Source organism: Phalaenopsis equestris, unplaced genomic scaffold (assembly GCF_001263595.1).
Source record: "Phalaenopsis equestris unplaced genomic scaffold, ASM126359v1 Scaffold000022, whole genome shotgun sequence".
Taxonomy (NCBI): domain Eukaryota; kingdom Viridiplantae; phylum Streptophyta; class Magnoliopsida; order Asparagales; family Orchidaceae; genus Phalaenopsis; species Phalaenopsis equestris.
Window position 1 is genome coordinate 455118 of NW_018164464.1, and position 14024 is coordinate 469141.

Genomic DNA, 14024 nt, shown 5'->3' on the forward strand with positions numbered 1-14024 from the left:
TTTCCAGCACTATTTGAACATGGATTGACATAGGTTCAATCAAACTTTATATATTAACCAAAATTACTGGAATATGGTAGAATCTTATTCTAACCAAAATTGGTTACACGGACTTTAAAGTTTAAATAGTGACTATTGGATCAAAAGAGAGAAATCTTGGTCCGAGAAACTTTCGGGCATACCTTTTCAAGAAATCATAAGACGGGCATATTAATCCAATTTTTGCTGCTATGAGGCCATATAAAACCAAATTCCCAAAAAAATCAAAAAATAGAGCCCTTTTAAATATCCCAAAATAGAATGACCCCAACGTTCAAATAAAAAAAAACAGTCATGACAAGAAAAATCTTCTAAAAATTGAGAAAGAACACGAACCCTAAAACTCAAAAATCAGTTTAAACACCGCAAAAATACCTGATTAAGAATAAAACTCTTGCCCTGGCGCGCACGCCCACATACAGACACGACACCGATCGGTCCCTTGACAAGCTGCAGAGTAGCAACAGCCTCAGGATCCATCACGAACTTCCCCTTCTCATCGCAGTAAACAAGCCGAAGAGGTCTAGCCGGCCCGACGCCCACCGATTCAGAGCCAGAATTGCCGCTAGGGCTCCCTTTATCGGATCTCGGCGGTACCTCTTTTTCTTTAGGTGCAGAACCCCCACGGAATCTCAGCCTCTCCATCATCTTCCTCGCTTACTTCGCTCACAGTCTCCTACCCTTCTCCGCCAAAGACTTCTCCGATTCCTTCTTAAAAGTTCCTGCCGTTTTGCTTCAGCGCTGCGAGGTTAAATTTTTGAAAGTAGCAGCAGCTGAATATAGTGTTAGTATAAAATGACGTTTTTACCCTTGCAATGTTAGCCAATTGGCGTTGCCCACAAGCTTCTAAGTGAAACGTGGCAGTGCCCTATGCCCGTAATTATTTGTTAGACCGCGGTTCAGACCGGTGGAAATTAGACCGTTAAGTAGTGGAACGATGAGCCATATGACATCTGGTTATGGACTATTTAAATAATCAAGTGAAGGTAATTACGTGGACAAAAAATTGTTAGGAAACTAAAATGGCACGTGAAATATAATAATTATATAATTTATATCATGATTACATGTTACATATATTTCACATATATTTTATTTTTATCTATTTACCAAAACTTAAACTAATCATTTATATGATTTAAATGATTTATGTCGTATATTATCTTAAAAATGTAGGCTTTAAATCATTTCATTATGAACGTATTTGGTGTAAAAGAAGTCATTCTACTATGTTTTGTAAAGATATTGACAATGTTGGTGTGAAAATGAAATCTTCTCTAACTTTTCATGTTAAACATAGCACTATGTTGAATTATAAATTATTGATATATCTCTTGAATTGCACTCTCTTATTCTATCATGCTACATTTTTTTATGTTATAACTCAGATAATTTGTTTTATTATGGCAACTATAATTGCACTATGTTAGACTAAATTTGCAGTTTGTTACATTACAATTCATGTTTGAACTTTGTTCAAACCTATATCCATCTATATTCAAATCTTACTCAAACCTCATTCTATCAATATTCTAATCATAATTAAATCTTGCTAGAACATGTTTAAGCAAGTTTCCAGCACTATTTGAACATGGATTGACATAGGTTCAATCAAACTTTATATATTAACCAAAATTACTGGAATATGGTAGAATCTTATTCTAACCAAAATTGGTTACACGGACTTTAAAGTTTAAATAGTGACTATTGGATCAAAAGAGAGAAATCTTGGTCCGAGAAACTTTCGGGCATACCTTTTCAAGAAATCATAAGACGGGCATATTAATCCAATTTTTGCTGCTATGAGGCCATATAAAACCAAATTCCCAAAAAAATCAAAAAATAGAGCCCTTTTAAATATCCCAAAATAGAATGACCCCAACGTTCAAATAAAAAAAAACAGTCATGAAAAGAAAAATCTTCTAAAAATTGAGAAAGAACACGAACCCTAAAACTCAAAAATCAGTTTAAACACCGCAAAAATACCTGATTAAGAATAAAACTCTTGCCCTGGCGCGCACGCCCACATACAGACACGACACCGATCGGTCCCTTGACAAGCTGCAGAGTAGCAACAGCCTCAGGATCCATCACGAACTTCACCTTCTCATCGCAGTAAACAAGCCTCTTAAAAGTTCCTGCCGTTTTGCTTCAGCGCTGCGAGGTTAAATTTTTGAAAGTAGCAGCAGCTGAATATAGTGTTAGTATAAAATGACGTTTTTACCCTTGCAATGTTAGCCAATTGGCGTTGCCCATAAGCTTCTAAGTGAAACGTGGCAGTGCCCTATGCCCGTAATTATTTGTTAGACCGCGGTTCAGACCGGTGGAAATTAGACCGTTAAGTAGTGGAACGATGAGCCATATGACATCTGGTTATGGACTATTTAAATAATCAAGTGAAGGTAATTACGTGGACAAAAAATTGTTAGGAAACTAAAATGGCACGTGAAATATAATAATTATATAATTTATATCATGATTACATGTTACATATATTTCACATATATTTTATTTTTATCTATTTACCAAAACTTAAACTAATCATTTATATGATTTAAATGATTTATGTCGTATATTATCTTAAAAATGTAAGCTTTAAATCATTTCATTATGAACATATTTGGTGTAAAAGAATTCATTTCATAATGTTTTGGAAAGATATTGTTGACAAAGTTGATGTGAAAATGAAATCTTCTCTAACTTTTCATGTTAACTCTAATAGTAGTATGTTCTCTTTTATGATCCATGGTTTTCTACATTTCTTCTTCTAAATCTTTATGGACAATCTATTTTTCTTGGTTTAATCTAGATAAAAATGCTAAACATCATTATGTTATTACTAATGGTGCATAGAATTTAATTGCTAACATTTCTACTCTTACTAAGTGTATTCAAGATGTTTATAACACTCCTATCACTAATGGTGTTACTTGTCTTTGGAAGAACAACATTTTTTTATTCTATAAAGACATTTATTACTTCCTTTATAAAAGCTTACCTTGTGTGGATTGGCTTAAATTTATTTGGTATAAGAGTTATTCTATTAAGTTTTATGTTCATTGTTGGAAAGTTATTCATAGTGATATTATAACTTGGTCTTTTCTTTTATTGATATTAGTTATTTTGAACAAATTCTTACCTTGATATTAGTTATTTTGAACATATTTGTCTGGATCTTAGTTTGTTTGGTTTTGCTATGATGGTTTTCAATAATACATTAAAATTCAAGAATATTTTAAAATTTTGAAGACTTTTATTTAAACTATTCATTACATTTGGATGGAATTTTAATGGATTTGCAGGTAAGATTTTGAGCCCTTACTTTTCTTATTTTTTGGGCTTGTCTTTGGCAGCTATTTAGACTTTTTTTTTTCTTTTTATTGTTTGTTGTTGTTAGTTCTCTTGGTAGTTGTTGCAATTGATTTTTTATGGTTTGTTGTTATTTCTAGAGTTTGGCACGGATGTTTAAGTTATCTTTTGATATTATTTTCTTTATAATTGTTTTAGAGTGTTTCGTTATCCAGCTATCGTCGTTGTTATTTCTGTTATTGTTTGTGTTATTTCATTCGATAGTTTTTGTCTTTTAGAGTTTTCTCCTATAGCTAGTATTTTGGTGTTGGCTTAGTTTTGGGTTTTTTTATGGTCTTTTATATTTTTTGTTGTTCGTTTGGTTCCATTTTAATACTTATTGATATTTTGGGCTGGTAGTGATTATTTTTACAAGTTTTTTTTTTTTTATTGGGTTGAGGGATTTTTTTTTCTTTTTTTCTTTTTTTTATTACTCTTTGTTCTGTTTATCTTTATATTTGGTATTATTCTTTTGAATCCTCTTTGTTTTTTTTTTTTTTTTTTTTTTTTTGTTTCTTCTTCATTTTTTTTTTATATGTTGGAGTTGGTCTTTTTATTTGGTTGTTATGTTTCTTATCTTAATTTTAGTTATTTCGATCAGATTTAACTTGAACATAGTTTGCTTAGTTTTACCCTGATGATTTCCAACCATATTTTGAATATTGTAGGTTTTGCTTGATATATTCCTTTTTTTTTAATTTTTTGTAGGGTTTGTCGTTGGATGTTCTATAATTTTCCTTACTCTTATTTATTTTTAGCTATTGTTATTTTTCTGAGTAGTTCTTTTTTGTTTTCTCAAGTGTCATTGTTGTTTATGTTGTTGTTTTAGAGTTTTTGACTCAGTTATTTCTGTTGTCTTTTGTTGTTTTCTTCTTATTGCCATTGATAATTTCTTTTGATTGTCATTACTTTGGTTGTTAACTTAGTTTATTCTTGTTTCTTATTCTTTTGTCTGTTAATTTTTTTATTTTCATTGGATATCTTTTCTCTCTTCTTTTTATGTATTATTTTCTTGTGTCTTTGTTGTTCTAGTAGAGGTTTCTAGAAGTTTGGCTCGATTGTCTCTGATTGATTTATGAGGATTCCTTCTACAGATGGTGTCTTTATTGCCCTAATTGTCGTGTTTAGTGTTTGGCTCGACATATTCGGCTGTCTTTTGAAGATTCAGGGTCCGTTTGAAGCAGCTTATTTGGTGCGGTGGCGTTTTGAAAACGCACCTGACCTGTTTGGGTAAACTGCGTTTTATTTGATAGCTTATTGGTTTTCAAAACGCTGAAAACAGCGTTTTCACACCGCACCTGTCTAGATGCGGTGGCAGCTTTCTGGTTGTGGTCTGGCTTTTTCAAAAAAAATAAAAATTTGTAATAGCTACGACACCTAACTTATCAGCAGATTATTTAATAAGTTGCAGCTGCCCCAAACAGACCCTCCTTCTTTTACACGTGTTGTTGTTTGTTTGAAGTTTTGTATTGAGTTGTATTCTCTTTTGACTTTGTATGTGGCCCACACTTTACCAAAGAAAAAAAAATGATGATCTCTGTGGTACAATTTTTGTTTTGGTGATTCACATACTTACCACTCAAGTCATATGTATTTATGTACCTAACACCTAAAACTTTAACTTTACTTTTTACATTTATACCACCAAAACTTTCATATCACATAAATAAATATCACTATTTTAATTTTAGCAGAAATAAAGTTTCATATATGTAAAAGTTATGAAACTTTATTTCTGCTAAAATTAAAATAGTGATATTTATTTATGTGATATGAAAGTTTTGGTGGTATAAATGTAAAAAGTAAAGTTTAGGTGTTAGGTGCTCTAATATGCATGTGAATGCCTCTCTTTGTTATATTTGAAATCAAATATTTGATTTTCTGTTATAAAAGCAGAAATAAAATAACACTTAGAATATTATTTTACAAGTAGCTAAATACACGTGATATGTTCAACGAAAATAATGAATCAAACATGATTTACCGCCAACCAATTTCCATCATCTAACGTGAATCTCGAAACATGGCACAGATCTCAATGTAATTTTTTTTTATCAAGAAACATTCAAACTTCAATTAAGATTCATCCAGACCTCCAATTTCAAAAACTTATAATCAAACTGACCGGTTCGACATGACGAACCCAATGGTACCAAATTGGTCCAATCGAGTCAAATTAAAGCCTAGAACAAGTCATTTAACCACTTTTGGGAGCTTTTTGGGCATAATTAGAAAGTCAAACAGATCATAAACCTGTCAATCTTATAGTCAAATCGTGTGTCTTGATGAGAAAAAGTTAATGAGCTCAAGGTTGTTTAATTTTTGATATTATTAAGACACTCAAATGTTCATAAAACATTATCCAATCAAAGAGACATCTCCAGGCCTTCTGATCAAGAGTGTTATGGATTCCTTTCTTATTTGCAACCTAGACCCTATAATTAGATCCCACGGGCAAGAGGAAAACCAGAGCCTGCAGAAGCGGAGTTGAAACCCAAGATCCTACACTAACAATCCGACAAACACCTGTTGCTCTTGCAGCTGCCAACCACCGTCAACCAACTTCAGCCGCTGATACCTAGCTCGATCTGTCATTGCCTCTAGCCAACTCTGGTAGTCGTTTCTTTTGACAATTATGGCTACCGCTGCCACCATTCGCCTCCCGCTCCTTGTAGCAAAACAATGTGTGAAGATACCATCAACACCGCATAACCACAGAACAAAATACAAAGTAACACATCATCCAGATCATTGAGCCAACCTCTAAGAGGGTGCACGCAAGTTTCAACAGTCACTCCCCGTTGTTGCCACTCTCTACCAAGGGGTAACGAGTTCTTCCACACACCGACATTGTAATTCGAGAAATAGTGTAACCCCTTCCCGATTGTGGGACAAGGGATGTACATGTAATCAACAACTCATAATGAAATATTTCAACTCGTCAAGCCCCCATAGTTTTTTCCCTTTCCCACTTAAAATTTTTTTGTGTCCCTATTGGTTATTTTTTTTCATTTGAAAGTGTGTTGGAATCTCGTACAATCTTAAGAAGATAATTTGTTTCTCTGCAGTCGTGAAGTTTCTAGTATGTGTTTGTTTGGCGTCGTCTATGAGAAGTATGCAATCTCACCACTAAAGAACTTGCAAGCCCTGATGCAACATCATCAGACACAATACTAGCAACAACGGAGCATCCCACTCTAACTCCCATCATTCAAGTAGACAGTCACGGAGCCAAGAAAGTCATGCCTCTGCATATTCTTACCTTGGAAGATGTTACCCTGCTAGAGAAGGCACCTCGAGTTCTTCTCTAAAAGATGCAATATGAGGATGGAGAAGTCTTAATTGGAGATCATAAACGTCCAACATGGAGCTCGATGTTTACTACCCACAAAGCCAAATGAAGCTTACTTACCACCAGTCAGCACCTAACGGGAAATACCCTGATCAAACATAATTGTATCGGGTCTCCTCCCTACAATGAAACCCTTCCTCTGCTAGTTGGGATGCTAACTTCACTGATACTGCAAGTTTCACTCATTCATCTTGTGCAACTCACCTGGCATTGCTCCGCCTTCCTGTCACTCTTGATGATGTCATTCGTGATGAGTTACGATGCCTAGTCCAGAAATAGTTCCCTTTGAGACTAGGGATTACTTTCTCACTTGCCACAACTTTCAAGAAACATCTCCCTTAGTTGTATCGGTCCTCCAAAACCCCATTCCAAAGGGAGTGGTAATTGATACCTATGATCACGTTGAACCATCATGTACATTCAACGTGCCTTTGATGAGCTTCTCTGTCAAGTATTCCCAACCACCCTCAATGTTCAAGCTTGCACATGGTTATACTCTCTTCTGAGGGCACTATGATCACCATTAACGAGCTTGCCAAATTATTCATGGAGCAGTTCATCGTAAATCGAAGGATCATCAAAGATTTATCTCATATATCAGGAATTCATCATAATGAGGGTGAGTCGCTCAAAGATTAATTCTACAGGTTCTCCAATAAAGCTCACCAGATTCTCGGAGTAGATACAGAGTTATTGAGAGGAGTCTTTCTCGGAGGGCTTCGCCAAATGCCTTTCTACTTACCATTAATGCGAGAGAATGTATGATCTTACGCTAAACTTGTCCATCATGTCAAAACTCAAATCACTACATATGAGGCAATCAACACATACAAGGAGTAATTCAACTGATTTGGGGGCAAGCACTGGAGTAATGCTAGGAAAGTATGAGCACTAGGAGAATCACGACCTCACTCATCGACTTGTAAATCGGTGATGTGGGCCTTGAACAAAAGAGTATAAACCACCCAACACGTTGCTGTCGGCACTATTTTTGGTGTGGGGTTTGCCCAAAAAACTATTAAGTGGCCTCAAACTCTGAAACCTAACTCAGGGAATCAGAAACAATAATAATAAATAAATAAAAATTGAGTGATATACGTACGTATGTGTGCACGAGAGGGTGTGTGTGTGAGAGATACCTCCTCTCAGAGCATTTTTTAGCAAGAAATATTCAAACTCAAATTAAATTTCTCTAGAACTTCAATTTCAGTAAACTTACAATCAAACTGACTGGCTCAATGAGAAAAACACAATGAAACCAAAATTGATCCAAGCCAAGCCAAATCAAACATAAATAGATGAAGCCATTAAATAATTTTTGGAAACTTTGAGTGTCTAATTGGAGGATTAAACACATTCCAATTCTAACAAACTTATAATCAAATCAAGCATTTCGATAAGACACATCTAACAAGCCCGAGATCACCCAATTTTGTCGTTGTTAAAGCACTAAAATGTCCCCAATACGTCGTCTGATCATGAGATTCTCTCTGGGTCGTCAGATTGTGTGATTCATATTCATTCCTTATTTACAGACGCCCTTCATATAGGGGGAATGAGGGAGATACTTGGAGCTGGACAAAAAGGAGATGAAGCTACCACAATTTATGCAGCTTGCAACTTCAAACACAAATGCAATCACAACTTTCTACCGTGGCTATTGTAGCCAAATGACGCTCAAGAAGCTACCACACACGACTAATGAGTCAAGCACTACCACAACTTTTAACTATGGATCTACGACAAGCTTACAGCTACAACAATCGTCTACAACATTCACGATAGATTACTTCTCCATAACAATCGACAACGACATTGGCGTATCGTTGTGCGTTAATATTGTAATTTCATCTTCTCTAATGCAAGAGGAAAGTTGACCTTTATACTTACAATTTATTAGTAGATTACTTCAACTGGGTGAGACCCCGTGATTTTCTTTCTTTCCTAGGGTTTTCCACTTAAAAATCACGGTGTCTGCTCCCGCTACTTTTCTTTTGTCTGTGTGTGAGTTGGATCTCGTTCTATGACACTAATTTATTACTTTACTACCACGATCTTTTGGTACACATTAATATATGTGTGTGCCCACATTCGCAAGCGCACACGAGTGTGTGTGTGTATAAAAAAACAACATAATTATTAGTAAACAATAGCATCATTAAGACAATAAATAAACTTACAATGTATTGATTTTTGACCATGAGGTGATGGACCTTTATCCATTAACATATAAACAAAATTAATTAGAACTTAATTTTTGTTCTTTAATGAGATTTTTGGTCGTTTCTCAATATTCATAAGCTAAAAGACAAATTACTTCTAATTACAATTAAATTAGTGGCCCCAATGAAGCTTTAAATTTGTTGAATGCCTGAATCCAATGTTCTTAGATCTTCACCCATCAATTCTCTTGTTAGAGTGATGATTTTATGTGATTGTGATGTGATTCAACTAAAAATTAATGATATGATAAAAAATAATTGTAGAATGTGATAGTGATTTTGACTCTGACGTATTAAGCTGCTGATAGGTTTGTGAATTTAACTCGAAGATCGTTAATCATTCGAAAATTGATTCAAATTTTGGCTCAGATTATGATCAGTTTGAAATAAACGAGCTGAGCTATGAGCCAAAACTTTGGATTAAATTTTTTTTAGTCGGTTTCGAGCCATATATGGATTAGCTGGAACTCACTCGAGATCGGCTTGTAGTAATTTTTATTTATAAAAAATCATATATATATAACACTAAGTAAAATTGAATAGAACGAGTCACTAGACGATTTCAAGGCAATACGAATCCAAAGAACTCAATTCGAGCAAGTTAGTTTTAATTTTGAGCCAGATCGAGCCGAAATCGAGCTGAGAAGGATCCGAATAACTCAATTTGAATCAGCTTGTTACGATTTTGAACTCGATCGAGTTCGATTCAATTTTGAGCAGGCTCGGCTCAAAATAGAACATAACACTAAATCTACAAAAAATGACCCCAACTCGGCTTGAAATTTAATCATTAGTAGCCCTCCCTGCTGATATATGGAATTAAATCACTGATGTCAGATGAAATGATTTGTATTGTGATTAAGTTTTATCTTGTAGAACATTTAGTTTGGACTTGGATTAACTGTAAATAAATATGACTAATAGATTGAACATGATTTCAACAATATGTCGTAGAGGGAGATAACAAGTGGAGCCAACTCGGACTATCAACAATTATAGGAGTAATCAATATATATAAGATTTACAAACATACCACTCAATTCATATGTATTTACATATCTAACACCTAAACTTCAACAAGCTCTATTAAAATTAAAGAATTTAAAATGATTTTACTAAGCTTTTTCAAGGCATGGTGTTTCTGCCTAATGCATCAAACTTTGGAATTGGTTTTAAAAATAGTGTTTAGTGCCAGCTGATGATACTCGTACGTTAAAACAAAAGGACTTCTCCATTATTGTATAACACATGCGTGTTTGCACGAATTTTGAAGAAATCTAACGGGCAAAAAGTACAGAGTATAGCTAAGAATGACCCACGGATGGAAGACCAGTGACCCACGGGCGGGAGAATGAAGGTCATTAGTGGAAGAGTAAGGGTTCTGCATTAGAAGAGTAAGCATTCATTAGTGAAATACTGGAAGATTTACCCAACTAAGACCTTGAAGGCTAATAGAACTAAGGCCATCCGAAATAAGGACTAAGACTTGTAGAGCCGAATGAAGGCATCGATCTGCCTCTCACCGTAACCCAATTTGAGGGAAGAATGCAACATCTTTAGTTATCTCACATACGTCTATGAGATTCTTCATTCGGGGCTGAGAACTAGTCATCATACAACTACATTGATCATCCACGAAGGATTGCCTTGTTGATGAGTAGGCTATCTATTGGAACTACAGAGGTCTACTCATCTCCTGAATTAGAGAAGATAGAACTATAAAGCTGATAATCACATATGTGTAATAGTATTTTATCTATAATAGCTATAATTGGGCTAAAACAAATGTGATTCTTGACTATAATAGTAATGTGGGTCAAAAAGGTCATATTTTGTTGTTACAAATGCAGTAGTTGATTATAAAGATTGCAGTTGGTGGTTGTAATAGCAACAGTTGGCCCCATAGGTCATATTTGGAAGTTTTAACAATTGTAGTTGGCCACAAATACCATAATTGATTGCTACAATGATAGTGGTTAGCCATAAAGATTGTAGTAAGTGGTTGTAATAACAACAGTTGGCCACAAATGTCGTAATTGGAAGCTGTAACAACCTTAGTTGATCATATATGTAGTAGTCGTATGCTACAAAGGCAATAATTGTCCATAAAAGATGTACTTAGTGGTTAGAATTTTTATATCTGGGTGTATTTAGAGGTATAGTGAGAGCCTGCATGACGAAATTATCAAGGTAAAAGTTAATTTTTCCAGTATTGGATACCTGAGTTCGACGTCCCTGAGGACTCAATTGTTGTAGTATACTAGATATTATTTTTTGAGTTCTTCTCTTATGAGGACTAAACTGATAGCCTCTAGAACGACCCCAAATAAAGGGAGAGTCTTTACTTGGGCTTTGGACTATGCAGAAGAGGATTGCTTGAGGTTGCTTCCTTGCATTCGGGAGTCCCAAACAATTGGCCTTTCTAAGTACTTTAAATAAGGGGGCATACTTGTCTCCTGATTTGAAGATTAATCTGCTTAACCCTGCTATTCAGTTTATCAGTTTTTGTGTTACTTTGGTATTTATGGGGGGTGGCATGTTAATGAGTGCTTGTATTTTCTTGGGTTAGCTTTTATGCCCTCGAAGGTTAGTAAATCTCCCAAGAATTTACCCGTCTAGGCTCCGAAGGTGCTTTTCAATGGATTCACATCATGTTAAATTTTTTAAGTGTATGAAAAGTTTTTCTTTGGTCCTAAATATGTTGTGTTGCAGACTGACTCTTAACTAACGCATCATCAATTTACATCCCAATTTTCTTTTCCTTTTATTAGCAAATATTACATCCATGAGTCATTGGTGAGTTGTCCTGATGTTCTTAAACCCAATGGGTATTACATTATAGCAATAGAGTCTTTCACAAGTAATAAAATAAGTTTTTTTTTTTTTTTGCATTAGCGGGATGCACCTTGATTTGATGATAACTATAGAAAATGTTGACAATGCCAAGAAATGAGTAGTCTAACACCGAGATAACTAGAGAAAAGGTTGACAATGCCAAGAAATGAGTAGTCTAACACCGAATCCACCAGAGCATCGGTCCTCTGTAATGGGTATGCACCCTTATGGCAGTTTGCATTCAAATTGATAAAATCTAGACACATCCTCCATTTTCCATTAGCCTTTTGCACCATCATGATGTTGGAGATTCATGTGGGATACTATACCTCCCAAATGTACCCCGCGCCCTTCAACTTTTGCACCTCCTCCCACATATGTCCTATCAACGTCGTAGCCAAGCTCCTGATTTTTTGCTTCATAGGCCAGGTCGGCGGATTCACGTTCAACCGATGGCAAGTTACGTCGATCATCAAACTATGCATTTTTTTGGTTGTCAAGATCAGCAATTTTGTGTACCATGCATCAAAAGCTTCACTAATAAGAAAATATTTACCTACTCCCCCTCAACGGCTGAAACTTTGAAAGTGGTCTCATTGGTTTTGAGGCCACCTCCTCTTGAGCTCTGCATGTCCAGGGGGTCATGCTCTACATTACTTAAGGCCTGTAAGTTATAGACTTGGGACTTCTATAGATTTCCTCTTACTGTGATGACTTCTCCATCCCTAGGAAATTTGACTACAATGTGATAAGTAGAGACCACCGCCTTGAATTTGTTCATGAGCGACCGATTGAATATGATATTATACGTTGGGGGTGAATCCACCATGAAGAAGTCCTCTGTTAACATAATTTTTTTCTCATTTTCTTCCCAACTAACTGGGAGCCCGATCATTCTAATTACGTTTTCCTCTCTCCTAAGAAATCATACAGTGGTCCAACTGATGCAGTTATTCGGTGGTCGTAAGACTTAACTTGTTGAAAACCTATTTAACAATACGTTCAGAGAGCTCCCTGTATCAATGAGAATGCTAACCACTTGATAGTTATTTATCGTATCTATTATTACAAATAGAATTGTAGTGGGGGTTTCCCTTCGGTGGTAGATACACGTCAATGACGTAGATAGGTGTATGACCTTGCGGTTTTGGAGTGAAGGTCGTGACACAGAGATCCCTAGCTAGTTGCCTCTTTCGGTTTGCTCATCTAAGTGGTTCTGTTCATATAAATATGGAGGGCACAAATGCTGGATGTGGATGGCGTTGGTGTGGATTGCTTTGTCGGGTGTTTCCCACATTGGGGCTTTGCCTTGTCTCTGAGTCGCGACTCCAGGGGCGACGAATTCCTTCAGCTTTCCTTCTTTTATCAACTCTTCGATCAAGCTCTGAAGGTGCCTGCATTCCTCCATGTCATGGTCGTGAGCCCTGTGGTACTTATAGTATTTCCTGTTATCACAGAGAAAAGCCCCAGTTCTCATTAGTGGTGCCTTCTTGAAAAACTCCTTCTGGATGGCATCTTCTGTCGCTGTCATTGACACCCTCAAAGGAATGAACTGAGGGACTGCATGGTCATAACGGGGTTATTTGTGGTATTGGATTGATTGTTGATTTTGAGCCTTCAATTGTCTCCTCTCATCATCCTAGTGATGGGTTGAGTTATTACAGGGATGGTTTTCATAACGCGATGCTTTTCTACCACAGAGGTGGATCTGACGCTATATTGATATAAAACATCTTCGACTCTCCTACAGCTGGTTTATCTATCCTCCATTATTTGCTGGTGGTTCCCCTTGAGGGGCGTTTTGTGCTTCATGCTAAGCCTACTCTCCTCCTGGAATTATGGTTGCTCCTAATGCTGCAATCACTCTGAGCACTTCGTGAATTGTCCTAACATCTGGCTGGTAATCTAAGTTCTCAGGTCTTACGAACCTTGCTGGATGAATTCATCCACAAATTCTCTAGTGAATCCAACTTCTACCATGTTCTTCTAACTGGTTTCACCTTTTTGTTGATGCTATTCTCCACTTTTTGTTGATGACATGTCTCCACGCTCACTGTACCTTATGGGATATTGAATCCAAAAGTGTCTTGAAGACGCACCCAATGAATGGAACGTAATAGAAGAGTGAGAAGAAAACAATACATAACAGTAAAAGCGCTTTACCTTTTTATTATGAGAACTCCTTATTCATAGATACACGGCCATTGTCTTTTGAAATTACAAGTCTA

The 14024-nt window shown here is 35.9% G+C and overlaps 1 protein-coding gene across 1 annotated transcript in view; it reads right to left on the minus strand.

Moving 5' to 3' along the window:
* Nucleotides 1-774, minus strand: part of LOC110018459 (guanylate-binding protein 3-like) — a 28999-nt gene extending 28225 nt beyond the window's left edge. The window contains exon 1 of the mRNA XM_020715780.1: nucleotides 415-774. Coding sequence (XP_020571439.1) covers nucleotides 415-687 — 273 coding nt within the window. The 5' untranslated portion in view covers nucleotides 688-774. The remainder of the gene's footprint in view (nucleotides 1-414) is intronic.
* Between the last annotated feature and the right edge of the window lie 13250 nt (nucleotides 775-14024).